General features: G+C 43.8%; 1 protein-coding gene across 1 annotated transcript; it reads right to left on the bottom strand.

The window, feature by feature from the left end:
* Positions 1-1,173: 1,173 nt before the first annotated feature.
* On the bottom strand, positions 1,174-26,556 carry LOC146704194 (uncharacterized). Its single transcript, XM_085465103.1, has 4 exons — positions 25,317-26,556; positions 24,716-25,244; positions 8,818-8,990; positions 1,174-1,398 (listed from the first exon to the last, which is right to left on the bottom strand). Exons 1-4 carry the CDS (start codon positions 26,409-26,411, stop codon positions 1,174-1,176), a joined length of 2,022 nt encoding a protein of 673 aa, XP_085321229.1. The 5' UTR covers positions 26,412-26,556.
* Between the last annotated feature and the right edge of the window lie 759 nt (positions 26,557-27,315).

Genomic DNA, 27,315 nt, shown 5'->3' with positions numbered 1-27,315 from the left:
CCTGCAAAATAAATAATTGCCACATAAAGTTTGCAAGAGTTATCTGAGAGAAGTTACTGAGGTGTAGCCTGTTTCATCAGAGCTTTGGTCAGAGGTCGCCAGCGGTGTTTTTCCACCCCCCATGAGTTCATCCCTGAAGTTTCCTTTCTAAAAGGTAACCAACGAAACAGTATCTGGATAGTTGGAAACACAGCGACTCTCATTACACTCTCAAGCTTTTACGTGGGTATTCTTCCCTCTTATATCTTGTTACAGGAAACACAATACACAGTAACCTGGGATCAAAACAGAGCTCTTAATACAGTGATAGCATCTCTGGCAAGAAGAAGAAGAACCTAATCTAGCCAGGTTATTACCTGGCTAATTAATTATGTTAATTAAATAGATACTGATTCTTTGAGAGATGGAGTTAGTTGGTTTCACAACTCATGTCGTGCCTTTAACATTCCCACACATTAGATTCTTTCTGTGTTCATCAGTATTATGAAGTTGCTACTTGAGGAGTATGAAGAAGCAAGAAAGCTTCTCAATGTACGCATGCACACACACACACACACAGCGTGGGCATAATTGTCATGCACCAATCTGCATATCTCTGACGTCATTATGCAGCTACTATTTACATTCATGATTTAATAAAGTGGAAGAAAAAATATGGATGTCAAATGAATTCATATCAAGCTGAACTATACAGAATAGACTCAATAAACATAAAACTGTGCAAAAGTCTTGAGCCACCCCTTCCCTCTGTCAGGGAGTCAGACTTTAGTGGTCATCAGCAAAAGTTCTCACAGTTTTCTGAAGGTCTTCCATTGTTTTCATTTAGACACCTAAAGGCAACTAACTCAGAGAACAAACCAGTGTTGTGTCTACAAAAAGCAGACAACTTTTTAAACAACTACAGGAAATAAAGTGTTCATTTTAAAATATTGTATGTAAATAATTTTGTTTGACATTGTGACTCAAGCACCATGAACAGAGAGTCTAGTTAAACAACCTGAAGAAGAGGTTTCTTTGACAAACAGCTGCTGTCATGGTTCTGGGTCCTTTTGATGCAGCATTTTCAGTCTCTGGTGCTTTGGTGACATTTTTTATTATGTTTATTAACTCGCTGGGCCCACGCTCTCATTTTAGGTTTGGTTAGGTTTTTAGTGGTAAAGGTGAAGGGCTTGGTCATGCATTGAGCTGCGGTTTGGGGAAGGCCTCGAAGGGGAATGGTGGCGGCTCCCGGGCCTGGCAGATCCTCGTGTACGAAATAGAAGTGAAGAAGTTAAAGAACTGAAAAGGGGAGGGAGAGTGGGGCACGTGAACGCGAATGAACGGCTTGTAGAACTGCGGGAACATGTATAGATGAGAACTGGAAGGAGTGCGTTTGGAGGCGTGGCCCCGCTCCTGAAACTGCGATAAACATACAATTCTTGGTTACAATCCTGTTACATTTAGTTTCCAATTAAATCATCTCCAATTATTTAAGGCTCATGTAGTTAGTCCTGAGTTTCTTCCATGTTAGTTTCTTATACATTTAGGTTTCCGTTGTGTCTTTGTCCTCTGTGTCCCCTCCGTGTGTTTGAGTTTGTGTGGGTCTTTGTGTCTTGTTTCCCTTCCATGTGTTCATTCCCATGTTTCCCCAGCCCATCATGTCTACCTCCTGCGCTCCCTTTTTTCCTTCTTTTTCTTGTTCTGTTGTATGTTCCTGTGCCATGTTGGGAGTTTGTGTCTTTATGTTCCTGTTTTATTTTGACAGTCTTGTGGTTCATGTTCAGTGTGTTTAGTTTTTCTTCCTCTGTCTCGTTTTGTTCATTTGTCTCAGCTGTGTTTCCTGTTCCCTCGTCATTGTATTGTGTATTTAAGCCTGTTTCCCTCAGCCCACTGTCGCGTTCTCTCTCATTCCTGCTGTGTATTGTTAAGAAATATATATATATATTTTAATGCTTATTTTCTGATTATATTGTTTTATGTATTTTAATTAGAGATGGCACGATACCACTTTTTTATGTCCGATACCGATACCGATATCATAAATTTGGATATCTGCCGATACCGATATGAATCCGATATAGTGTTTTTTAATCAACAAAACTGTTTTTTAAATATCTTGCTGCATTTTGTATAAGTTCATACTCAAGTTTAAAACAACAACTACACTAAAGCTATTCTGTTATACCTATATGCAAAAAAAAAATATTTCATAGTTCAGCAATACTGATCAATCTAATAAACTTAAACCTACACCATCCTCCCTATTCTGGTATTTTAAAGAGTACTTAGCGTAAATATTGAGCAACCTAACTAATAGGGTTCCAACTCCCAGCAACAACAAAAATAAATAAATAAAAAATAGGGAACCACCCCTCACGCTCCACCTCATGATGCTTAATCGACGTAATCAACCTTAATTTGATGCAGTGTGAAAAAAAAATGCACAGAAATCAATTATTTTTCAAGAAATATTAAATAGATTCAACATCTTTCTTCAACAAAATTGCAGACTGCACAGATGGTACCTTCCCAAAGGAAAAAGTACTATAGCTTACTAGGGTATATATATTAGACTTAATAGTCACTATATACAGTAATTGACTTCTATTCATTTTACATCAAATTAAAACTTTGGGTGTCAGATAATTATTTATTAAAAGCTCGACATTTTAAATGAGAATAAGAAAGAAAAGTATGTCTTTGTGCCCCCTTTTCCCTGTTAATGCCCTATCGGCCCCCCTGGCTAAACTTTGCTAGATCCGCCCCTGCACAGTTACCAGCGTCAGCTACGTAGAAAAAGATCCTGGTGAAGAAAGTATTAATAAATAAATTCTAACAACAGCTGATCAAGCTTAAACGTGCTGCTGTTGTTCAGCCGCTGGTTTCCTCTTTCTGGTGCAAAGTGGGCCAAAAACAAACCAGAGAGACGGACTCGCAACAGAAAAGCCGATCAGCTGATCGTTAAGCAGTTTCATGATTGAAGTAGCAGCAAGAAGACGCAGTCGCTTGTTAAGCTTAACGCAGGAATGCTTTACAAACATTCAGAGATGGACTTACACACTTGCTTTACTTCTCTCGGGGATAACTTTGTCGGAGATGAAATGCCGGGTTGCTAGCGAAGCTCCACATGCTATCCAGACCACCGACAGGTCCCGCATGCCACAGCCGCTCTATCACGTGATGCATACTGCTCCGACGTGCTAACGTTCTGAGGTGAGTTACGGCGTGTTGCAAGTTTTGTGAGGTGCTTTCGTGATATTTAATGGATCGGATTACATTTTTTATTTTTCTCCGATATCCGATCCAGTAATTTAGGTCAGTATCGGACCGATACCGATACGTAATATCGGATCGGTCCATCTCTAATTTTAATATGAGAGGCCTTTAAAAACTGAGCTCAGAGGAGACAAGACTAGGTTAAGGGTGACAGGTTGCCCTGGCAACAGACCTCAGAAAGGGGAAGTTATTGCAAGCTGTACAGGAAGCTAAACAGAAAAAGAGGAAGCTACTGACATATAAGGAGCTGTTTGTATCGAAACTGAAACTGTGTGTGACATCTAAAGTACAGAAATAACAGCTATATGAGACTCATGTTGAGCTTCTAATGTTAGAGTTTCTGTAACAGGCTTTGGGCTGTGCAGGGCTCTCTCTCCCGGAAGATGATTGAATAAAGAATTATAAATGTTTTGACCACTCTGAGTCGGGTTTTCTCTGTTCTATCATGGGGATCAAAGAATCAGCGTTAATAGTTTCTCCCCGTGTGTTTGTTGTATGTTTAGGTTCCAGAATTCCAGTTTAGTTTAGTATCATTTTGAAACACCTGCACACCAGCAATAAAGCTGTATTTTTGAGTTTCAGTCGTGCCTGTGAGTCGGGCATACTGCACAGCCAGGATATGACATATGTGCAAACACCTGCTAAATCACATTTCTCTCTGGTTACCTATTAGCTTACTGGAGGTGTTGCTGCTGCTCTGTGAACAGGGTCTGCCTGAACACAACCCTAAAAGAGGCATGTCTAACTGACATAAAAAAAAGGCCAGAAGTTTTCCTCGAGAAGGTCATCTGATGATTTATGCCACTGCCACTAGAGACGGCTCCAGATACAGGGGATTATTTTGCCCTTTTAAAGTGGAAAAAACTTGAAGTGAGCTCTTAATTTTGGTTCAGCAACACAGTACCACCACCATAAAATAGCAGGCTCAGGATACCCAGGGAGCATATGGAGAGGGCTGCTTGCTGGTATTACGACAGCGACAGTAACTGATAACAGCGATTTAACAGGCTGATAACCTTTGAAACAGGGGTTGGCTTTGAGGGAGGTAGTAGGTTCCAGCTTTTACAATATATACTTTTCTTTGCAAACTAGGAGGCACTTACAAGTTGAAAAATCTAGCAAAGAATAGTTGCTTTTCTACTCAGTTCTTCTCCTTTGTAACAACAAAATCTTCAGTATATTGAAGAACTGGTTCGTGCACCAGTGAAGATCATATTTTCTGTTTGCTTGGTTACAATCCTGTTACATTTAGTTTGGGCTTTGCATGTAAGAATACCCACATGACTCATGTAACTTTGTTATCAGAAACACAGTTAGGTGAAGAACATTTTAATACTAATGAGGTTCACTGGAAGTTCAGCAACGTGATTGGGTATTATGTGGCACTGCATTACAAACAAGCATGATTCTCTTGTGGAAATCACTTCACGGGCTCAGGGACACGTTCAGGAGTCATGGTCTGTGTCACCATGCCATCCACAAATGCAGGTTAAAGCTCCGTCATGCAAAGAAGAAGAAGCCATTTGTGAAAATGATCCAGATGCCACTGTCTCTTCTGGGCCAAAGCTCATTTAAATTGGACTGAGGCAAAGTGGAAACTGTTCTGCGGTCAGATAAATCACAATCTGAAATTAGTTTTGGAAAGCCTGGATCCACGTCCTCTGGATTAAAGAGGAGAGAGATCATCTGTTTAGTTATCAGGTCTCAGAAGCCTGTATGTCTGATGGTATGGAGGTGCCTACAGAACTGGCAGTTTGTACATCTGGAAATACTGGAAGGTATACGCAGGTTTTAGAGCAACACATACATCACCTGCTGGTATTATACAGTTCATGTACTGCTAATACTACAATTCCCAGAATGCTCTGTTGGTGTTTTGGCTGCAAATACAATTTTTATTTAAGAAATGAATTCCACTGATGTGTTATTTAATTGGAATTTCGATTTTGCATGTGTGCAATATTAAGTTATATATACGTTTATATAAGTTATATATATTGTTTAGTATTAAGCTTTGCTTGTTCCATACTCAGTTTTTCAGCAAAACTTGTTTGAGTCCATAAGAAAAGATTCCTTGTTATATTTGGAGGAAGATTTTTTTTCAATGAATATTAATGTTAGCCCGCGACTTTGATCCAGTTTTGAATTTTGGCCCACTGTGTATTTGAGTTTGACACCCGTTTTAGAGCAACACATACATCAGGTCTTTTTGCATGGCTCAGCAACACCATGCTAATCGTCATACTGCACTGAAGAGGCTTGACTCTGATCCTGACCTTTCACCTGCAGAAAATAATGAGACAAAAATACAACAAACTGTTAAACAGCTAGAATGTTGCAGAGGTGGGACCAAGTCATTGTTTTGCAAGTCTCAAGTAAGTCTCAAGTCTTTATCCTCAAGTCTCAAGTCAAGTCTCAAGTAATGTCAGGCAAGTCAGAGTCGAGTCTCAAGTCACTGGTGTAAAAGTCCGAGTCAAGTCACAAGTCTGAAACTTTGAATTTCAAGTCCTTTCGAGTCTTTAAAAAAAACAAACGAAAAAATAATGTTGCAGTTATGCTAAATGTAAATATTAGACCATGTAATTTTTAAATCTGTGTTTTTCTCAACACATACAAAATAGTGAACTTAGAAAATATACACAAATTGTGAAATTGCACCTCTTTAAAATGCAGCTCAATTAAACCTAGCTCCAAGAATAATTTTCACCGACAGTTCTGAGATAAGCTGCATGTTATTCTTGGATGCGGTTGTAGGACCAGCGGTTGTATGACAAAAATATCATACACATTAAAAAGAACTGCATCACCAACGTAGCCTGGACAACATTTGCTAGTTAGATGAAGTCAGCTATCTCATCTTAGCATATTTATATGCATATTTATAATTATACGGTTCTTGGAGTGAGTGCATACACTCATGAAGTTTAGTAACTTCAGGTCACTGCAACAAGCCCAGGTACAGTTTACCGACGGATGGGTACAGGACCTTGAAATGCACCGTGTAGAACGAAAGACCATCGTACGTATCATAAGTTTACCAGTCTCACAAATCGTCTTCATAAATACACATTCGTTAACCGTTTATTAATATAACCTTTGAGCTCAACGGTAATTAATTAGCAGTGGAAATAATTTCTGGTAGCATCACAGAAATGTAGCAGTGACAACAATATTGTATGCTGTAATCGTACTGGGCAATTAGTGATACAAAACAACTGTTTTATCCTGTGAATAAAAGTATGTGTTTTTGTCAATGTACCATAATAACAGAAGCGAAACGCAATATTGTGTCAGGATAATTTACTATTTATGCACAATAAACAAAGGAGCATAGCGCGACAATTTCTGTTCAGCGCCAGACTTGCTTGTAACCTATATCACCAATTATGTTAAGAAAAATGACGCATTAACTACAACAGCAGACTGACCTTTGTGTAAATGCTTGGAGCAGACTAACCTGTGAGCTGGAGTGTTCTGGGACGTTATATTTGGTCTTTGAATGGCTGCAATCCAGTCGCCTCTTTGTTACTTCGGAAACATGGCTAGAACAATTTCTCTTCCACGACGTAATCCGATAACAACCGATCTCTTTACCCGTCGGCTTCCCGTGGCTGTCATGCGACCGGCTATTGCAGTTAATAATACAACAGCTTGACATTTTTGTGTTTCTTTTTATCGCTGTTTGACTGATTTTAATTGAAAGCCTGCGTGCGCTAGTACCGCTTGCCACGAGTTCCCAGAATCCTTTGCGGTTCTACCCGTGAATGACGTCACATTTTCAATCTCTATATAATATGCATGTTAAATTTTATATTTGGGGTGAAATATCAAGTCTTTTCAAGTAAACCGGTTCAAGTCCAATTCAAGTCCCAAGTCATTGGTGTAAAAGTCCAAGTCAAGTCACAAGTCTTAGAACATTTTTTCAAGTCAAGTCTAAAGTCATAAAATTAATGACTCGAGTCTGACTCGAGTCCAAGTCATGTGACTCGAGTCCACACCTCTGGAATGTTGTATCAGACAAGAAAGTTCAAAATGACCTGTTTTTCTTAAAATGGCACATTTTCTTTGTTTAAATAAGTGATGTGTTTTCTATGTTGTATTATAAATAAAATACAGATTTATTTGCAATTCAATTTTATTCATACAGCGCCAAATAACAACAATCACCTCAAGGTGCTTTATATTGTAAGGTAGACCCTACAATAAAGCAAATGTTACGTTCCCCTGGGGGGGGGGGTCTAGGCGGGGAGGGGGAAGTAACAAAAGTGACCGGGTCAGAAAAAGGAGTCAGGGAGGCAAAACAGTTAAATAAAACAGTTTTATTGAAGTAATTCAACTAAAAGAGACGGACAAGACGCGTCGGTCACTAGCTGGAAACACCACAAGACGCGTCGGTCACTAGCTGGAAACACCACAAGACGCGTCGGTCACTAGCTGGAAACACCACAAGACGCGTCGGTCACTAGCTGGAAACACCACAAGACGCGTCGGTCACTAGCTGGAAACACCACAAGACGCGTCGGTCACTAGCTGGAAACACCACAAGACGCGTCGGTCACTAGCTGGAAACACCACAAGACGCGTCGGTCACTAGCTGGAAACACCACAAGACGCGTCGGTCACTAGCTGGAAACACCACAAGACGCGTCGGTCACTAGCTGGAAACACCACAAGACGCGTCGGTCACTAGCTGGAAACACCACAAGACGCGTCGGTCACTAGCTGGAAACTGCGTAGCAACGGTTAGGCATTGCCCACGGAAGCTGCCAACCCCATCTCAATGGGTTCAAAATACTTACCGAGGGTGGCCGCAGACCCTCAAAACAATGTCTCGTGATAGCCAGGGCTTTTTTGAGCCATCACATGTGGAGAACACAGCAGGAAGTCAGAAGACCTTACTGCAACAGTTTTCAGACGATTGCTCAGGTCACGGGTACAGGCATGTTTGTTAGTCAGGGGTGCAGGTCTGAGTGGTGGTGTTATACATGATCTGTCCACCTGCAGGTCATTTTGAGGAACTGGGACATTGTCAACCAGCAGCAGCTCAGGGTTAGGTGACCTCTCACACTGACTACATGACACGATTGAGCAATTATGCTCCAAGTGTAGCCTTTTACTAGGCCTGGCAACCTTGTCGGTTTGAGAACCACGACTAACTTTTCTCAAAGCCGGCCCTTTTTGCTTTGAGTCGGCGTTCCGTTTGAGTTTCAATTTCAAACAGTTAGCAATGAGGTGTCCAGGTTTCTGGCAGAAGAAACAAAGCTTCGTTTTGGGTCTTGAAACCACAACTTTTTCAGCCTTGTTAGCTGGCTCCCTCCTAGCTCTCCAAGATGTGTTACCGTGAGAAGGGATGTCACATTCCACCGCGTTTGTTTTATGAGTTAGGGTAAACCCATCCGCCAGTATGGCAGCCTGCTGTAGAGTGGAAACCCTTTGCTCACTTAAACAACAAGAAATAGACTCAGGAACAGAGTTTTTAAAATCCTCCACAAGCATGAGCTCACGTAACGACCCCAAACTGTTAACCTGGCTTGCAGAGCACCACCTACCAAAAAGCTTTGCCTTCTCCCGAGCAAAGTCAAGGTAGGACTGACCCTGTGCCAACTCCAAACCTCGAAAGTTCTGCCTATAGGCCTCAGGCACAAGTTCATAGGCTTGGAGGACGGCACTTTTAATCTTTTCATAAACTAGGCTGTCCTGCCTAGACAGACCAGAGCAAGCTTCCTGAGCCTTACCTGTGAATTTACACAGCAACATCACCCCCCACACATCTTCAGGCCACTGTAATGCAGTTGCTATGCTTTCAAACACACTGAAGAAGCTCTCAACACTGGATTCACAGAAAACGGGAACCAGGTGGATGTTATTGCTTACAAACGAGCTTCTAGACACCTGTGCACTGATGGCTTCATCAGCCATTTTGGGGGCCGGAGAAGGGTTAGAAAACACCCTAATTAGGACACTACCACACCTGTCTGCCAACTCACACAGACTACCCAAAAATTAACAGATTAATGGAAAACTACACAACTTACTTTAACTGACCAACTTACCTCTTGCAGTATACACTAAACAAACACAACTTACCCAGTTCCTAAGCACAACAACGTTTACCTACCTATCTTCTGGAGCGTGCTGGGCTCGAGGCGACTTGAAAGGCAGAACTTCAGCGACCGGGGCCCTGAATTGCCTACCCCCAACAGGGAACTAATCCCCGCCCAGGATTAGTCCGAAAATAAAAAAGGCAAAATAACAAAATAGTGCCCGAAGGAAGAACTTAATAAGCTCAGCTGGACACTCACCTAACTTAACTGGGAAGTTGGATGTCTAAAGGTGAAAAAAAGCAAGATAATCAAAAACCAATTCCAACTCAAAACTCCCTTTTCAACGATCCCGGACGAGCCCCCACTTGTTACGTTCCCCTGGGGGGGGGGGGGGGGTCTAGGCAGGGAGGGGGAAGTAACAAAAGTGACCGTTATCACCATAAAAGAAACAAACAAAACTCAGGCGTCGGTCAGTAAGGCAAAAAGTCAAAAGGAAAGCGCAGCTCACTAGCTGGAAACACCACAAGACACTCAGCTCACTGGCTGGAAACACCACAAGACACTCAGCTCACTGGCTGGAAACACCACAAGACACTCAGCTCACTGGCTGGAAACACCACAAGACACTCAGCTCACTGGCTGGAAACACCACAAGACACTCAGCTCACTAGCTGGAAACACCACAAGACACTCAGCTCACTAGCTGGAAACACCACAAGACACTCAGCTCACTAGCTGGAAACACCACAAGACACTCAGCTCACTAGCTGGAAACACCACAAGACACTCAGCTCACTAGCTGGAAACACCACAAGACACTCAGCTCACTAGCTGGAAACACCACAAGACACTCAGCTCACTAGCTGGAAACACCACAAGACACTCAGCTCACTAGCTGGAAACACCACAAGACACTCAGCTCACTAGCTGGAAACACCACAAGACACTCAGCTCACTGGCTGGAAACACCACAAGACACTCAGCTCACTAGCTGGAAACACCACAAGACACTCAGCTCACTGGCTGGAAACACCACAAGACACTCAGCTCACTAGCTGGAAACACCACAAGACACTCAGCTCACTAGCTGGAAACACCACAAGACACTCAGCTCACTAGCTGGAAACACCACAAGACACTCAGCTCACTAGCTGGAAACACCACAAGACACTCAGCTCACTAGCTGGAAACACCACAAGACACTCAGCTCACTAGCTGGAAACACCACAAGACACTCAGCTCACTAGCTGGAAACACCACAAGACACTCAGCTCACTAGCTGGAAACACCACAAGACACTCAGCTCACTAGCTGGAAACACCACAAGACACTCAGCTCACTAGCTGGAAACACCACAAGACACTCAGCTCACTAGCTGGAAACACCACAAGACACTCAGCTCACTAGCTGGACCCACACAAAATGGCACTCTGGCCCAGAGCTCCCCCTGCTCTGGGCTTAAATACCCTTAATTGCTGATGGGAGTCAGCTGTACAGGAGGGAAAGGTGGCATCTCAGGCAGGGCAGGTAGTGGGACACGCCCACACAGGCACCCTCAGGAGAGAGAGAGAGGCTAGGGCCGTAACACAAACAAAAAAGAGAGAAACCCAACAATCATATGACCCCCTATGAGCAGCACTTTGACAACAGTGGGAAGGAAAAACTCCCTTTTAACAGGAAGAAACCTCCGACACAACCAGGCTAGGGAGGGGCGGGACCATCTGCTGTGATTGGTTGGGGTGAGAGAAGGAAGACAAATCATTGCACTCTGATAAATTCTGATTATAATAGGGTTATTATTTTATTGTACTTGATTTATTGTGTGCATTTGTGCTTTAATGGTTCAGACAAAATTTTGGAGAAGCATGGATCAGGCCTGTCGTGAGAGCTTGCAGACTCAATGTTATCACAGACTCAGAATAGTAACTAACACCTTAATTTATTATGCAGCTTTTAAAGTTAATAGTAAGGTGAAAAGTACATGTTCAACCATAACTTTTCAGCTTTTGATTATCATTAAAATCATATCACCAACCATGCATTTCTTAACTGCTTATCCAACTGTGGTGGTGGAGGGGTTAGATCCTATCACATCTGGACAGGTTGCAAGTCCATGACACTGCAAGCTTATCTCTAATCTAATAAGCAGACATATGGTGTGAAATGTTACATAAACATTCTTCTGTCATGTTTGGCCATGTTTGCCTTTGGCTGCAGTGCGTGCCGCTGTCTTTCCAGTCATGTGTTTGCACTTTTCTCTGTTTATTCTGGGCAGCATGGTGTGTGAGCATTAGCTGCCCTCATTGTTAATCAGAGTGTCCCCTCTAAACATGTCAGCATTTTATAACACAGCTTGAGAAGTCATATTTTAAACTAACTGCACCTGGGTTTGGAAAGGTGAGGAAATACAGACAAGTGAAATCAGTCTCCGTGACAGAGAGGAGAAAAAGAGAAGACAGAGTGCCGAGAAGGTGCTGGTAGAAGGTGAGGACTCAGACGAGTTTGGGTTATTGAACACCTCCATCACAGCACAGCGTCCAACAGTACAGCATACGCTCATGTTGGGTTAATGTGCGACTTATCACAGGCCCCAGCTTCTTACTGTAGGTCTCACTCATTTGGATGGAAATGCATTAAGTGTAGCTGGCCTGCAGTCTGGCTCACTGTGACAACAGCGTGTGTGTTATTATTACAGCCTTATCAGTTTGGTACTCTGCTGCTGCCTTCTCTGTCCCGTTTGCTCTAATGGGATGCACAAAATTCAGTATTTTGCCGTGACTGAAAAGCCTGTTTCTAACACTTCTTGAGCATTTTGATTTGATAGTGTTAAACGCCTACATCATCTGTGGACACAACAAACATAAAGCGAGTGAGTCACCAGACAGACCATCAGCATCATCATGAAAGTGATGAGTCTCAGTTAGCGCTACTGTCATTATCCTACGATTCGACTTTAGCTTTTGAGGTGTTTTTGAGCCTTTTGTGCAAATATACTTTGTGAAGATCTTCAAGGCTGTCCCACTCCTGTTTGAATCAGTGGCCTTTATTGTCATTATACAAAGTAAAATGAAATTCAGTTCGGCTTTCTCTAAGGATAAAAGTAACAATAAACAGTACATCGGAAAACAGTTTGTAAGGCAAAAGCACAGTTTGTACGCTTCTAACAAGCTTGAAAGTCAATGTCTGGCATGACCATCTTCCCCTTAAGTAAGAGTACTTGTCATTTATTTAAGAGTCTTCTAAAACAGTTCTCCAGGCTGCTTAAAGGACATTCGGTGTTTTTCGATGCTGGGACCATTCAGGTGTACATTTACTGCAGTGGCAGTGTGTCTGGGATCACTGTCATGCTGAGAAATTAAGCCATTGCTAATCAGACACTTTCCAGATGGCATTACATGATAGATTAACATCTGGCTGGTACTTTTCTGTCTTCACTAATTCCACCAATTCTGACAAGATCTCCAACACGTGACCTGTCGACATTGACTTTCACTCTAGTTCTGTATATTATAATGCAGCTTTTATTCAAAACACATTATAATTATACAACAACAACAGCCATTTTCACTGTTTTCCTTCCATCCTAAAAAAAAGACGATATCTAAATAAAAACTAATGCATGAGGATAAAAAACGATGCGCTGTATAGAAAAATAAGAAACTTTGCTATGTGGAGCAACTGTCACTGGTAAAAACATAACAGTCTTTTACACTTTATATTTAGTCAGTTTTAGGTTTCGTCTGCTACGACAATGATATTTGGTACATATGATCGACTAAAACTAAAATAATTTAGATGCCTTAATTATCGTCACGTTGAAGCGACTGTTGTTGTGATTTGGAGCTGTATAAATAAAACTGAATTGAATTGGAATATAAAGGTTAACAAGCAGTCAGTGTGTTTTGTCGCCATTATTATTTCACTTTGCTTTGTGGTATAACGTGCCCTGAGTTGTGAAAATATAGTTCCTCTGTTTTTATCCTTTGATAAGATCAACAGGAAATGTAATCTTAATGGCCTCTCTCTTTGACGAGATCCACTCTCCCAGTACGAGAGAGTGCTTCCCATAATGTTATCGACTGTTCAGGTTCCACATTATACCTGGGACAGTGCTGCTTATTAACCTGCTGCTTATTACGCACCAGTATCAGCAAAACCCAGTAAGAAACAAGTTTCTAAAGTTATAAATTAAACTGAAATTTACGTAAAGATTTACAGTTTTAAAGCTAAGCTTTGTGCAAAGGTGCTAAGCCGAGCCCATCAAAAATGCAAAACACATACATGATGGAAGTCTGCCTCCTTTAAGCACTGACAGTCTGACTGTGGGGAATGTTGAAGGAATCAAGGACCTCGCTCTTGGTCACATCCCATTACTTCTACGCTTTCCTGAGCCGTGAGGACATCAAGATTGATCTCTGTAAGGTTGGTGGTTTAACAGCAGACGTTCACATGAAAGTGGTGAAAAAGGCTTACAGAGGTAAAGGTGATCCAGAGGTGCACAAGATGACGACGTTAAGGGGGACAACTACCTTTGAATCAGGCCTCACAATATTTCCGAGCACACCTTGTGTTTGTGGATTTGAGATTTGTGGGACGCTTCAGTCAGCAGTCACTAAATTCCTGATGAAACCAGATCGCTTTGTGAGTTTCTGAGGCCTTGAGACTTCAGAGTGTGTTTGCGTGTGTTCACCAGTAAAAGGACATGCACACGTGTCCTCATCAATACATTCATGACTCTAGCTCTGAGCCGAAACTGAAACACTAGTTAATCTAAGAAGAGCAGAGTGGAACAGGCAGAGGCAGACACGTCAGCCGCAAACAGAATAACAACACAAGTCAAAGGTGGTGAAAAATAAAGACGTCTTCCTCTCAGTCGTCTCTCACCTTTCTTTGTGACTCTTTCAACCAAACAGTACGATCAACTGCAGCTTCAACACCAATTGGGACAACAATCAATATAATTCAAAAACTCATTCAGCTCAGTGGGTTTCTGCTTGAGTGAAATGTTTGTTTTGAGGCCCAGCCATCAATAATGTATCATACCTTACATATAGTCCTGTTTTAAAATTGATTGCGATTAATGGTCCAAACAGAAAGCCTTGACAGGAAACAGGAGAGTGGAAACGATTGATCCGAGTTTTGCCTTTCTTTTGGCTTTCTTTGAGTGCTTTTGTGAAGTGTTCGTTCTTTGTCCTAAGTTGACTCCAGCATCATAGATCAGGGTCCTGACCAAGAGTTCAGATGTGTAGACCTATCTTACTATTTGCATAACCTGATGCACAACACCTGTCACCATTTGACACCCTGGGAGTAAGAATGGGATCGTCCTCTTTTTGCATGCATGACAGCAGCTTTTGAGCGTGGGAACAATACGTGTAATTTTGCCTGTTTGAAGTTTGCTCTTTCAAACTCTGGCACTGGAACTCATCAAGGAAACAATGTTCAATGCCTGCAGAGTTTATGAGGAAAACAGCTGTGCATGCATGTGTGAGAAGAAGAGCTCGAGTGATAAAACAGTCCCCTCAAATGTACACGAGGTCGCTCACGCTCCTTTAATCAGTCTTTCCAGGTTTCCTTTTACTCACTGCTTTTGTTCTCATTTACTCAAATTACACTGTGCACACATCAAGCAAGGGCATATTTAATTATAATTAACCTATGATTATTGTTCACTGTTGAATGGTACAAAAATGCTGCACAGTGCATCAACATATGGATGGGCAGAGCTATTCTAGGGAGGCAGCTGTTCTGCCACAAGACTCCAAAGAAGGAGCCACGGGCAAACTCGATGGTTCAGCAGAGAACCTACTGTTCACAACGAGAGTCAGAAAGCAAGAAAAGAAGAAGAGGAAAAAGAGAATTTTAACAACTTTTAATGATGTCCTGGTATTTTTTCAACAAATGTCTATAATTTCTATTCCTTTTATCCTTATTTACAAAACAAACGAGGTCTTGTTCCTTTTCCAAAGTAAACAATATCTTCAATATAACAATATCTTTGTTTACCAAAGTAAACAATATCTTCAATTTTATAGGATGCAGTAATTGGCTCATTTGTAACCTTCTGGTTTACATCTGCAGTTTCTGATTGTTCGCATAGACAATCAAAAGATGCAAATGCAGAATAATGCATCATGTTGCTCTAGTTTAATCAGTGGACTTTTTATTTTTCTCTGTGGATATTATATGAAGAAATAAACAAGCTGGCTGAACGTCATGTTCAAATGCCAGCGGAGTTCCTTTCAGCGTGTGATTCACAACTTTTCACTTTGAAGAGGGAATTATATACATATATACATATTTATGTCTATACTATATATAATCCTGCCCTCCTCCCACTCAGAAGCTTCTGCCCCAACATTTGTCACTCATCATGATAAGCTGTCTACATTCAATAAATGTCTAAAATGAGGCAAAAATAACAAACTAAACCAAAAATACAGCGAAAGAACAAAAGTAAAAAGACCTGATCTCCTACATACTTATCAGCATATACAGTGCTGTGTCCCTGAGTTCCTATTTTTTGCATATTTGTCTTACATGTTTCAGATCATCCCCTTCAATGTTAGATATTGATAACCCAGGTAAAGAAAATGTTTTATTTCATTATGAAGGCAAAAAGGTGATCCAAACAGTCCCGACCTGCGTGACAACAAAAGAATCGTCAGTAATCAAAATAACAATAGGTGGAGCAGGTCATCTGCTCACTGACAGGTTGGTGGTTTGATTCCTGGCTGCTCCAGTCTGCATGGTAACACATCCTTGGACAAAGATACTGAACCTTACATTGCTTTCTGATCTTTTCATTGGACGGCGAATGTCAGATAGAAAACATCAACCTGTGAATGAGGCATGTTGAATAAAGCACTTTGAGTGACTGAGTACAAAAATGCTTTATGTGAATCAGTCTGTTTAAAACTGATAAGCTCAAATCAGTGTTTTGTGATAACAGGCAACAAGCTTTTCACGTTGCTGTGGAGGAATTTTGGCCAAATCGTCTTTGCAGAATTGCTTTAAGAGCACAAACGGCCTGTTTAACATCACACCAAAGAATTTCAATCAGTCTAGGCATTTAGTGGACCACTCCAAAACCATCATCTTGTTAGGGTGCCTGGGGCGTCGACCCAGTGTTTTGTGTTTTTGGTTCTTTGATTTAGTTTATTTCTTTAGATTCTAGCTTTCTTTGTTTTATAGGTTATTGGATTATTCTAAGTGGAGGTTCTTTGTGTGGGTTTTGTTACAGTTTTAGTCTTCTGGTTTTCTGTCTGTGATCCATAGTTGCTGTCTCCCCTCGTCAAGTCAGCGTCTCTGTGTTATGTTTCCTGTTTTGCTTCCCCTGTCTCGTTAGGCCTGATTTGTCCCTACTGTGTTTCCCTCCTGTCTCGCATTCACTGATTGCTCCCTTTGTGTACTTAAGCCCTGTGTTTTCATCTGTCTGTGTTGCGATCTACCCTCATTCATGCTGTGTGTTCTGCTGCCTGAGTTTATTCATTGTATTTTGAGTTTGTTACTTTGAGTTCAGCATTAAAGCTGTTTTTGTCTCTGGAGTCTGCACTCTGGGTCCAGCGTTCCTGCCTGCACACAGCCTCAACATGACAGATTTTGGTTTTTAAAGACATTCAGAGGTGGACTTGCTGGTGAGTTACGGTCATTGTTCTGCTTCATATCTTGAGTGCAGTTGAGAGAGCAAATTTCATGGCCACCCGGGTTCTGAACCGGAAAGAAGCCCCAAACCATCACCCTACCACCGCCGTGTCTGACTGTTGGTGTGGTGTTCTGCATTAGTTTTATGCCAGATGAAAACATGAAACCAGCCTCCCTCCTTCATCTTTGGTCTTCTTAGTCCACAGAATATTTTCCCAAAAGTCTTGGGGATCATTAAGATGTTTTGGGTTTTGGTTTTTTTTGTTTGTTTTGCACATGTCAGATGAGTCTTTGTGCACTTTTTGGTCAGCAGTGGTTTTTGCCTTGGGACTCTCACATGGATGCCATTTTAGCCCACTGTTGTCCTTATTGTTGAACCATGAACACTGAGCTGAGGTAGATCCTAATAAATAAAATTATATTTCAACAACTCCATTTCATATTTACACGAGTTAGTTTTGATCTGAAACAGCGTGACAAATATGCAAAAAAGAAAATAAAAATTCAAAATACGACTAAAAAAAAATACTGAAAAAAGAAATCAGCAAGGAGGGAAAAGGTTTGTGACAGCGCTGTATACCAAACTGTGTGCACAAATGTAAAATATAGAAATACGTTCTTTTTTTATTGTGATAACTGAATTTAATATAATTTCTAATTTGCATTGATGTTAATAAATTTTTGAAAAGTTTAAAAACTTCACACAGCCTTTGAAGTCCGTCCAAATAGAGAAACAATAATTTTATCAATAAATTTAGTTAACAAGTGGTTCCAGTATGAGTCCTTCTTTATATTAAGGGCAGAAAATCATTCAATCTATTACAGTTTCATAAACTCTGCCACTGCCAGACATTCATGTTTATATCTGAAATATGGCAAATAATGATAAATTCTTTTTGCCACTGGTGAAATTTCTATACAACGTTAACTAAGCGTGAAGGATAATTCTGGTTTATTTCACTTTCCTGTGGCTCAACCAGCTCAGATTGAAAGACCACTCAGCAGAGCAGTAGTTACTCCGTTTTCCCAGCTTTTGTAAAAACCCAGTATAATTTACCAGTAAAGATAAGTGTGCCTCTCTGTCCTTTGAGTCACATCTTGCTGCTACAGTGAAAAAGGCCCAACAAAGACTGTACTTTTTAAGGAGGTTGAGAGGTTTTAATGTTTCATCTGAAATGATGACTCTCTTTTATAAAAGTTTTATTGAATCTGTTTTAACTTTCTGTATCATTGCTTGGTACGGTAGTATGTCCATGGATAATAAGACCAGACTTAACAATCTGGTTAAAGTGGCGGGCAAGATTTCAGGGAGGTCTCAGGTCCAGCTTGTGGACTTTTATAACAGGCAGGTGCTGAGGAAGGCAACTTCTGTCCTGTTGTGCTCAGATCATCCTCTCTCTAACGATTTTCAACTGCTTCCATCAGGTCGTCGTTATAAAATGACTGCAGTGAAGACAAAGCGACACAAATTGTCGTTTGTACCTAGTGCTATTATCTTAATTAACAACACTAAATTGTAAGTGTTGTTGCCATCGCACATTGCACTTTTTTCGATGGAATATCTAGGTTGTTTTATCAGGCTTATATTATATTATAGAATTTTTTTTAATGAGTGTACGTGATGTGTTGGTTGTATGTTTGTTGTTTGTTTTGACATACTGCGAATCAATTTCCCATCAGGGACAATAAAGTTACCATTGACCATTGATTGACCATTGGCCTCTGACAGTCCTGCATTGTAGTGAGTTCTTCACTTATTTTGGCTTCCCTGTGAAGGAATTCAGAAATAGTGGTTTCAGTTTTCTGCCAATGCAGGAGAGAGGGAGTTTAAAGAGAAGTATTAATTATTTCCACAATACCAATAGAGTCAAACACACTAATGAAAATTGTCACGGGGTCCCCTTCCAGACCTCTCCCGGACAAACACAGGCGTAGTCGGTAAGGTATTAGTGTGGCTACTTTATTTGAAACGGCCTCCCCAGTGCATAAAAAGATGGTTACAAAGACATAAAACTGAGATCCGCGCTACACAGCCTGTATGTTACAACACACTCCCCTTCATATCCGGCTCGCCGTCTCTTATATCCCGTAACCCCTCCCCCTTGGCGTCACCACCAATTCTTTATTCTAACTTTAATCCCCGTCTCCCTCCCCCAGAATTTCTTTTTCATTATACACTCACAAAACATATACATTGATACAGGCTCTCAACTATTTCCCGGAAGTCTACCCGACTTCATATACACATTAACGGCCCACGTAATGAGGCCATTCTCATGACGGTCCAGACACACGTGAACTCATTATTTAAACCCCACACCCCCATACCATCGGCTTGCGTCACCCTGCACGATTGGCGATCCCCCGCACGTCTCCCCGACCGACGCCCTTAACAAGTAAGTGGGAACCAAAATCTAGCCACCCCCGATGCGGCTCACAACTTGCTCCTCACCCCTTTTATTCCTCTACTCGGTCGACAGGAAGATACACCGCCCCTGGTGCCAAATCGAACTAATGGTGGCGATCTAATGGTGGCGGTGCCATACTCAGCGGACTCTGCCTTGAGACGGGTCACTCCGTCACAAAAATTGAAGGAGAAAGTACATGAAGGTGGCTTGAAGTCAGTTTCATATGCCCGAGCAGAGCACTGATGGTAAGGTAACAGGAGCAAAAGAGGTCCAGGTATCAGAAGTAAGCAAAGTGTCAGCGTGATGAGAGGATGATGGGGAAATATTAGACCTGATGGCAGCGACCTTATTTACAAAATAGTTCAAAAATTCATTACAATCAGATTTAGTAGAAACTGGTACACGAGGAATATCAGACAATATTCTTATCAAACAACATTTTAGGATTGTTCTTTTTTGAAGCTATAAGATTTGCTAAATATTCAGTTCTGGCATTTTTTATCATGTCGCTAAGTGAGAAAATTGATTCCTTGAGATGAACCTGATGAACCTCAAGCTTGGAAGCCTTCCATAAACATTCTAACTTGCAACAATATCGCCTAAAAGTTTGATTAGTTTCATTTATTCAAGGACAGAAATTTGAAGAATGGACAACACTTTGTTTCAGAGGTGCCACTGTATCTAAAATAGATTTGCATTGATTGTTAAAAGACAAAATAAGTGAGTTGATGACACTATGAGCCATGCCCGAGTCAAACAGCAGAGCCTTTGGATCATTAGTTTAGGAGGTGAAGGATCCAGGTCAAACGATAAACCAAAAAATATGGAGAGATGGTCACCCACATGCACATATGTTTAAATTCAGTGTGTGGCTCGTTGCACATACAGTACTACCAGCAGGATGATTTTTAAAAAACTGATGATTTAAAAGTCCAAACAGCCAAGTTACCAATTCTTGCACGGAAGAGGCCACCAGTGGATAGAAGAACAGTCAAACATCACATGCTGCAAAGAACAAGGGATCCATAATAATCAGATAATGAAAGGATTTCCACTCTCTGAATAAGTGTCTCACTGTAACATACAGCAAATGCATAATTTATGGTTTTGACCATGACTCCCAACATGCAGCTCAGCACACTGACCGTTGGAGCTGTCATTTACTTGCATGGATGTCCCATTAAATGTTTTCCATTTCAGGGATTTATTCAAACTACCGTATATCATAAGCATTTTTAATGAGAATAATGCCTGAATTGGTGTGTGTGCTAATCACCTTGTGGTTACCCCTGCTGTCAGTCCTTTGACTCAGACCGCGCCATTAGTAAGTCAGGTTTCCACTGTCGTGCAGAGAGCAGCGAGGAAGATCACAAACCCATTCAGCCTTTTCCTCAGTACGATCAGACTCTGGCTGGAGAAGCTTAATGAAATCAGAGCCTGATGCTTTAAAGCAGAGTAGCAGTAAAAGGATAATCCCTAATGCTCCAATGCTCCACACACACACACACAAATATACATGAGAACACACACTCACCTGTGGTATCTCTCATTGATTTCCATCTTCTCAATTGCCCAGCATTAGATTTCTCTTTTGGCTCAACGTTCATAAGAGACAAAGCAAAGGAAGCAGCACGACAAAAGGCCACGTAAATGTAAATGTGTCTCATGATCGAGCACGATGACTACCCCACTTCACCAAAACACCCTGCGCATTTCATTGTGTTTGCATGACTTGTTGGAAAGTGAGAGCGAAAAGTGCAGCAAAAAAAACAAAAGAAGTTCTCTGCTTTTAAGCCGAGTGTTTGAGAAATGCTCTCTTCTCCTCTCACTCGCCTGTCTGGGCTTGTAGAGCCAGTTAATGATTCACACTGGGAACAAGAGGTCCACAAAGGCTTGCAGTGATACAGCAGAGGAGACTGTTATAGAAAGCTAGGTGTGTGGGAGGGAGAAGTCCACTCTGTCCGTTTCACTCAGCCGCTCGTTCTTTCTCTGCTGCACGTCGCTGACATCAGTGGAGAGCGAGAGAAAAGAAAGACAGTAAGTGTGCAATTGTGCGTGTCTGACCTCATGATGCTTCCATGCAAGCTGTTCATGTGGGCAGGTAAATCACACAGAGGATTTGAGACTGGAAAAAGGTTGAGGAGTTGTTTACAGCAGCAGATAGGAGTGTGTGTGTGTGGGGGGGGGGCTTTGTAATGGTGACTAAGTGTGCTTTTGTGTGTCCGTGTATAAATAACATTGTACAAGCACATGTATGTGTACAGTATGTGATCTGTAAAGAAGCTTTTTTTTCAAACACTGAATTTATTTTGGATTTTCTCTCTTCCACACACAAAGTAAATATCCAAACAGGCCCAAACAGACACAAGCAAACTGTACTTTGAATAGATGATGCTGGTAACACCAACAAGCTTGTGGAATACTTCTGGTTGGATATTTGACCACTCTTCTTGGCAGAACTGGCTTTTAAGCATAGTTAGAAATGTTGAGTGGTTTGCGATCGGTGCTTTGGGAAGGCTGTCCAAGAAACTTAACGTTAGCCAAACTCAGCTTTTACATGTGTTTGGGATTATTGTCCTGTTGTGTTGTTTTAACCATCGAGCTTTTGATTTCATGTGAAGTTCAAGAACTGGGAGGTAGGGTCCTCCATCATCACTATTCCAGCTGGCATCAAAACAACCCCAGAGTGTGATGCTACCACCACCATGCTCGACAGTGTTTTCAGGTTTAAAGTCTCACCTTCACTCCTCCAAACATACAGGTTGTCATTGTGACCAAATATCTCAATCATAAAACATTTTGTTCCTCCCTGTGGGCAGGTTCTTTTTTTCTATAAAAGAAGCGTTAAGAGTCCAAAATGACCATGAGACCATGAAACGACCACAACTGAATGTCTCAACACTTACATGCAGGAACATTTTCAGTTTTACGAAACAAAAGTTTATGAATGTCATTATAGTGGGACTTCTGTCAACACCTGATTCATAGAGCATTATATGGATGGACTCTTTGTGCCAGTTCAGAGTATTGAGTGTAAAAAAAAAAGGTTCCTCTGTGAAATCACAATGTCACCAAAACCAAACAAGGATTTAAAACCTGGAATTATTATTATGTTCTTGGATATTAATGAAAACCTCCTAATACACAGGAAATAACTGTCTTAGTGTGAGGAGTTAACTGGGAAAGTTTCATGATGACATCTTACATTTAAAATTCACTTTCAGTAGCTGGAATCACATCCTCTGAACGATGAGCGGAGGCATGAGGGAGTATGAACTGGTGCTGCGGTTTGGGGAAGGCCTCGAAGGGGACTGGCGAAGGCTCCCGGGCCGGGCAGAACCCCATGTACTAACGAGAGGTGAATGAAGGAAGGTAGGAGGAGAGAAGAGGAGAAGAGAGGGGAAAGGGGGGGGGCATGAAAATGACAACAGCAGGTATTGGAGAAGGAGGCATACATAGTCTGAGGTTGGAAGGGGCGTGAAGGAGGAGTGGTCCCGCTCCTGTAATTCAGACAATATCTCCACTTAAAATGTTGTGAAATTATGAAATTGACTGTTTTTTGTCTTGTTTTGTTTTTTCAGTAATTATCCTGTTCCATCCTACTTCATTTTACCGTGTATATTACCACATGGTCATTTAAAAGTATATTTTGTCCGTGGAGCCATTTCTCTGGGTGCTTGTGTTTTTTCCACATCTTTTCTTTTGCTTTTCCCCGTTCCTATTTGCCTTCATTCCTCTTTTCCCAGGTTTCACCTTCAGATTGGTTGCCTCTCTTCCAGCTCTCGTATTGATGACACAAAAAGAAACATTGTAACTGTCATGAATCGCTGTGCGGCAGGCAGGAGTAGGACCCAAAATGCAGGACTCACAGGCACGAGGGAATGAACTCAAAACTCAGCTTTATTCGCTGGCAGAACAGACATATAAACTGAACCAAACTGGGAAACCATAAACTAAGAACTCACAGAGAGACACACAGGGAGATCCACACAGCAAGAGGGACGACGTCACGCTGAACAGAGGGAGACGCAGACAGAAATACACAGAGGGTTAACGAGGGGAGTGGGAACACAGGTGACACTGATAACCATAACGAGACAGGGCGGGGTGAACTGAACACTGACGGGAGAGGTGAAACAGGGAGCACAGAGGTTCAGACAGGAGGAGAGAGAGCACGAGTAGAACACCAACATAACAGGCAGGGGAGACACGGAATAAACACGAAAGGGGACGAGGGCTCATAAATACATAGAGGGCACACAGGGGGAAGAGAGAGCACGGGGAGAACTTAGACATGATGGGCAGGGGAAGCATGGAATAAAACATAAGGAGAGACGAGGGCTCACAGATACACAGAGGGGCACACAGGGAGACATGAAGGGCAAGGGATCAAAACTAGAAGCCATAGAATAAATCACACACAAGTACAATAATACGAAAATCACAAAGAACTAAAAACGCTGGGTCAGGAGACCCAGGACCGTGACAGTACCCCCCCCTCAAGGGCTGGCTCCAGACAGCCCAAACACAGAAAAACAAAACCGAACAGAAAACAACCCAGGGTGGGAGGCGGGGGCCCAGGACGGAGGGCACGGAACAGAAAACAAAGAGCACAGCAAACACCGGAGCCTAAGAAAATAACTCAAACACAGAGCAGTTCAGGAGGCCGGCCGTGCGCAAGGCAACGGCGGCGACGAAGGAGACGACGGAGCAGTTCAGGAGGCCGACCGCGCGGGAGGCGGCGGCGACGATGACAGCGCTGGTCCGGGGGCCGACCGTGCGGAAGGCGACGGCGGCCACTCAGGCGGCGGCGGCTCTCCAGTGTCAGGCGTACTGGCCGAGGCCCGGTGGGCACGGGACCAGTCAAGGCGGGACCAGGCGAAGCACAGGCTGAGGAGGCCGCAGCAGACGAAGACTCTGAGGAGGCCGCAGCAGACGAAGACTCTGAGGAGGCCGCAGCAGACGAAGACTCTGAGGAGGCCGCAGCAGACGAAGACTCTGAGGAGGCCGGGCCAGACGAGGACGAAGACTCTGAGGAGGCCGGGCCAGACGAGGACGAAGACTCTGAGGAGGCCGGGCCAGACGAGGACGAAGACTCTGAGGAGGCCGGGCCAGACGAGGACGAAGACTCTGAGGAGGCCGGGCCAGACGAGGACGAAGACTCTGAGGAGGCCGGGCCAGACGAGGACGAAGACTCTGAGGAGGCCGGGCCAGACGAGGACGAAGACTCTGAGGAGGCCGGGCCAGACGAGGACGAAGACTCTGAGGCCGGGCCAGACGAGGACGAAGACTCTGAGGCCGGACCAGGCGGAGCTGCAGAGGCTGAGGCCGGACCAGGCGGAGCTGCAGAGGCTGAGGCCGGACCAGGCGTAGCAGAAGCAGAGGCTGAGGCTGGCCCAGGCGATGACGAAGCGGTCGCAGATGGCGGCTGGACAGGCTCCTCGGGCCCTCCAGCGGAGACGTGAGGTTGAACGGGCCCCTCGGACCCTCCAGCGGAGACAGGAGGCTGAACGGGCCCCTCGGACCCTCCAGCGGAGACAGGAGGCTGAACGGGCCCCTCGGACCCTCCAGCGGAGACAGGAGGCTGAACGGGCCTCTCGGACCCTCCAACGGGGACGAGGAGGTGCTGGCCGGGCTCACTGGAACCCCCAGCGGATGAGGCAGATGGCGGCGTGGGAGCCACGGAGTCCTGGATGAGCTCATCCGAGCTTCCAGCAGGAGCTGATGTAGAGCCAGAGAGGATAGGGACCCCGGGCTCAATGTTAAGCTGGCTAAAAAACCGCACTGCTACGGGGAACTGGGCCAAAGGTTCAGGTGCGAGCTGAGCTGCTGGACACACGGGGACCTGAGCTGCTGGACACACGGGGACCTGAGCTGCTGGACACACGGGGACCTGAGCTGCTGGACACACGGGGACCTGAGCTGCTGGACACACGGGGACCTGAGCTGCTGGACACACGGGGACCTGAGCTGCTAACGGTGGAGAAGTAAATGACTGCACAGGGGACTGAACTGATGTCTGTAGTAACGGTGGTGGTGAGAGTGGAGTAGGTGGTGGAGTTAATGACTTCACAGGGGAATGAACTAGAGGTAGTGACGGTTGTGGTGCTGGTGGTTGAGTGGGTGACTGTGCTAAAGGAGGCTGCACTGGGGACAGCAGGGCTGCAGGAGACTGCACTGGGGACACTGGAGACTGCACTGGGGACACTGGAGACTGCACTGGGGACACTGGAGACTGCACTGGGGACACTGGAGACTGCAGTGATGGTTGTAGTGGAGGTGTAACGGGTGAAGGAGTGGCTGAAGTGGCTGTGGGTCGGACGGCTAGTGGCTCAGCTACAGGGTATGGTAACGGCAGGGCTATGGGTTGAATGACTGACTGAGTAGCAGCCTGAGTGGCTGGGTGTAGTGACGGTTGTGGTGGAAGAGAAACAGGTGGTAGTGTGGATGATGGAGCTAAGGGCGACTGAGTGGCAGACCGAACTGATGACTGAAGCGATGGTAGAGGTGAAAATGGAGCGTGTGGTGGAGTTAATGGCTGAGCTAGCGGGGACACAGGAGACTGAGCTGCGGGTGGCGGCGAGGGAGCTAACTGAGCTGCGGGTGGCGGCGAGGGAGCTAACTGAGCTGCGGGTGGCGGCGAGGGAGCTAACGGAGCTGGAAGTAGCAGCGAGGGAGCCGACGGAGCTTCTGGCAGCACAGAAGGTGAATTAGAAGGCCGAATGTCCGGCTGTGGGGTGGCGCGTCGGCGGCGTGAATGCCGTTTCTTTTTTGATGATGGCTCTGACGGGCCGAGCGGCTCCGCATCCGGCCCTTCAGGCAGGTGGGTAGTAGCAGCTGGGGGATGAAGGTGGAGCTCGTTGCGGATTAAGTCCTGTTCGAGTGGGTGGAGCGCACTGAGTAGCCAGGGAAGACCAGAGATTAAACGCTGTAGTTTGGTTTCCACGGCGCGGCGAAATTCCTTTCCCTCATGTTCGAGCCACAGATGCAGGAGTTTTTCCACGGAGTAGATAATGTCCAGACGCAGTTCTTCTGGTGGGTTGAGTGCTGCTGGGTCCATATCTGGTGACGTCGTACTGTCATGAATCGCTGTGCGGCAGGCAGGAGTAGGACCCAAAATGCAGGACTCACAGGCACGAGGGAATGAACTCAAAACTCAGCTTTATTCGCTGGCAGAACAGACATATAAACTGAACCAAACTGGGAAACCATAAACTAAGAACTCACAGAGAGACACACAGGGAGATCCACACAGCAAGAGGGACGACGTCACGCTGAACAGAGGGAGACGCAGACAGAAATACACAGAGGGTTAACGAGGGGAGTGGGAACACACGGGGAACACAGGTGACACTGATAATCATAACGAGACAGGGCGGGGTGAACTGAACACTGACGGGAGAGGTGAAACAGGGAGCACAGAGGTTCAGACAGGAGGAGAGAGAGCACGAGTAGAACACCAACATAACAGGCAGGGGAGACACGGAATAAACACGAAAGGGGACGAGGGCTCATAAATACATAGAGGGCACACAGGGGGAAGAGAGCACGGGGAGAACTTAGACATGATGGGCAGGGGAAGCATGGAATAAAACATAAGGAGAGACGAGGGCTCACAGATACACAGAGGGGCACACAGGGAGACATGAAGGGCAAGGGATCAAAACTAGAAGCCATAGAATAAATCACACACAAGTACAATAATACGAAAATCACAAAGAACTAAAAACGCTGGGTCAGGAGACCCAGGACCGTGACAGTAACCTTACCTTGTCATTCTTTGCCACATTTCAGGGATAACAAGCAATGTAACGGGAAAAATAAATATGGGTTTTGTGTAATAATGTATTTGATTCAGTCCATCTCAAATAACAGTAAAGTAAGATGTTTTTGAGCGTTTCTTTCTATTTTAATATTCAGGCAGAGGGTTCAGATACTCTTGTCTCCTGGTGCATTAAGTCTAA

This window comes from Copadichromis virginalis, linkage group LG7 (genome assembly GCF_057382275.1).
Source record: "Copadichromis virginalis isolate Kocher_CV1m ecotype Utaka linkage group LG7, C_Virginalis_male_GT1.1, whole genome shotgun sequence".
Lineage (NCBI taxonomy): Eukaryota > Metazoa > Chordata > Actinopteri > Cichliformes > Cichlidae > Copadichromis > Copadichromis virginalis.
This window is presented reverse-complemented; position numbering and strand designations above follow the sequence as displayed.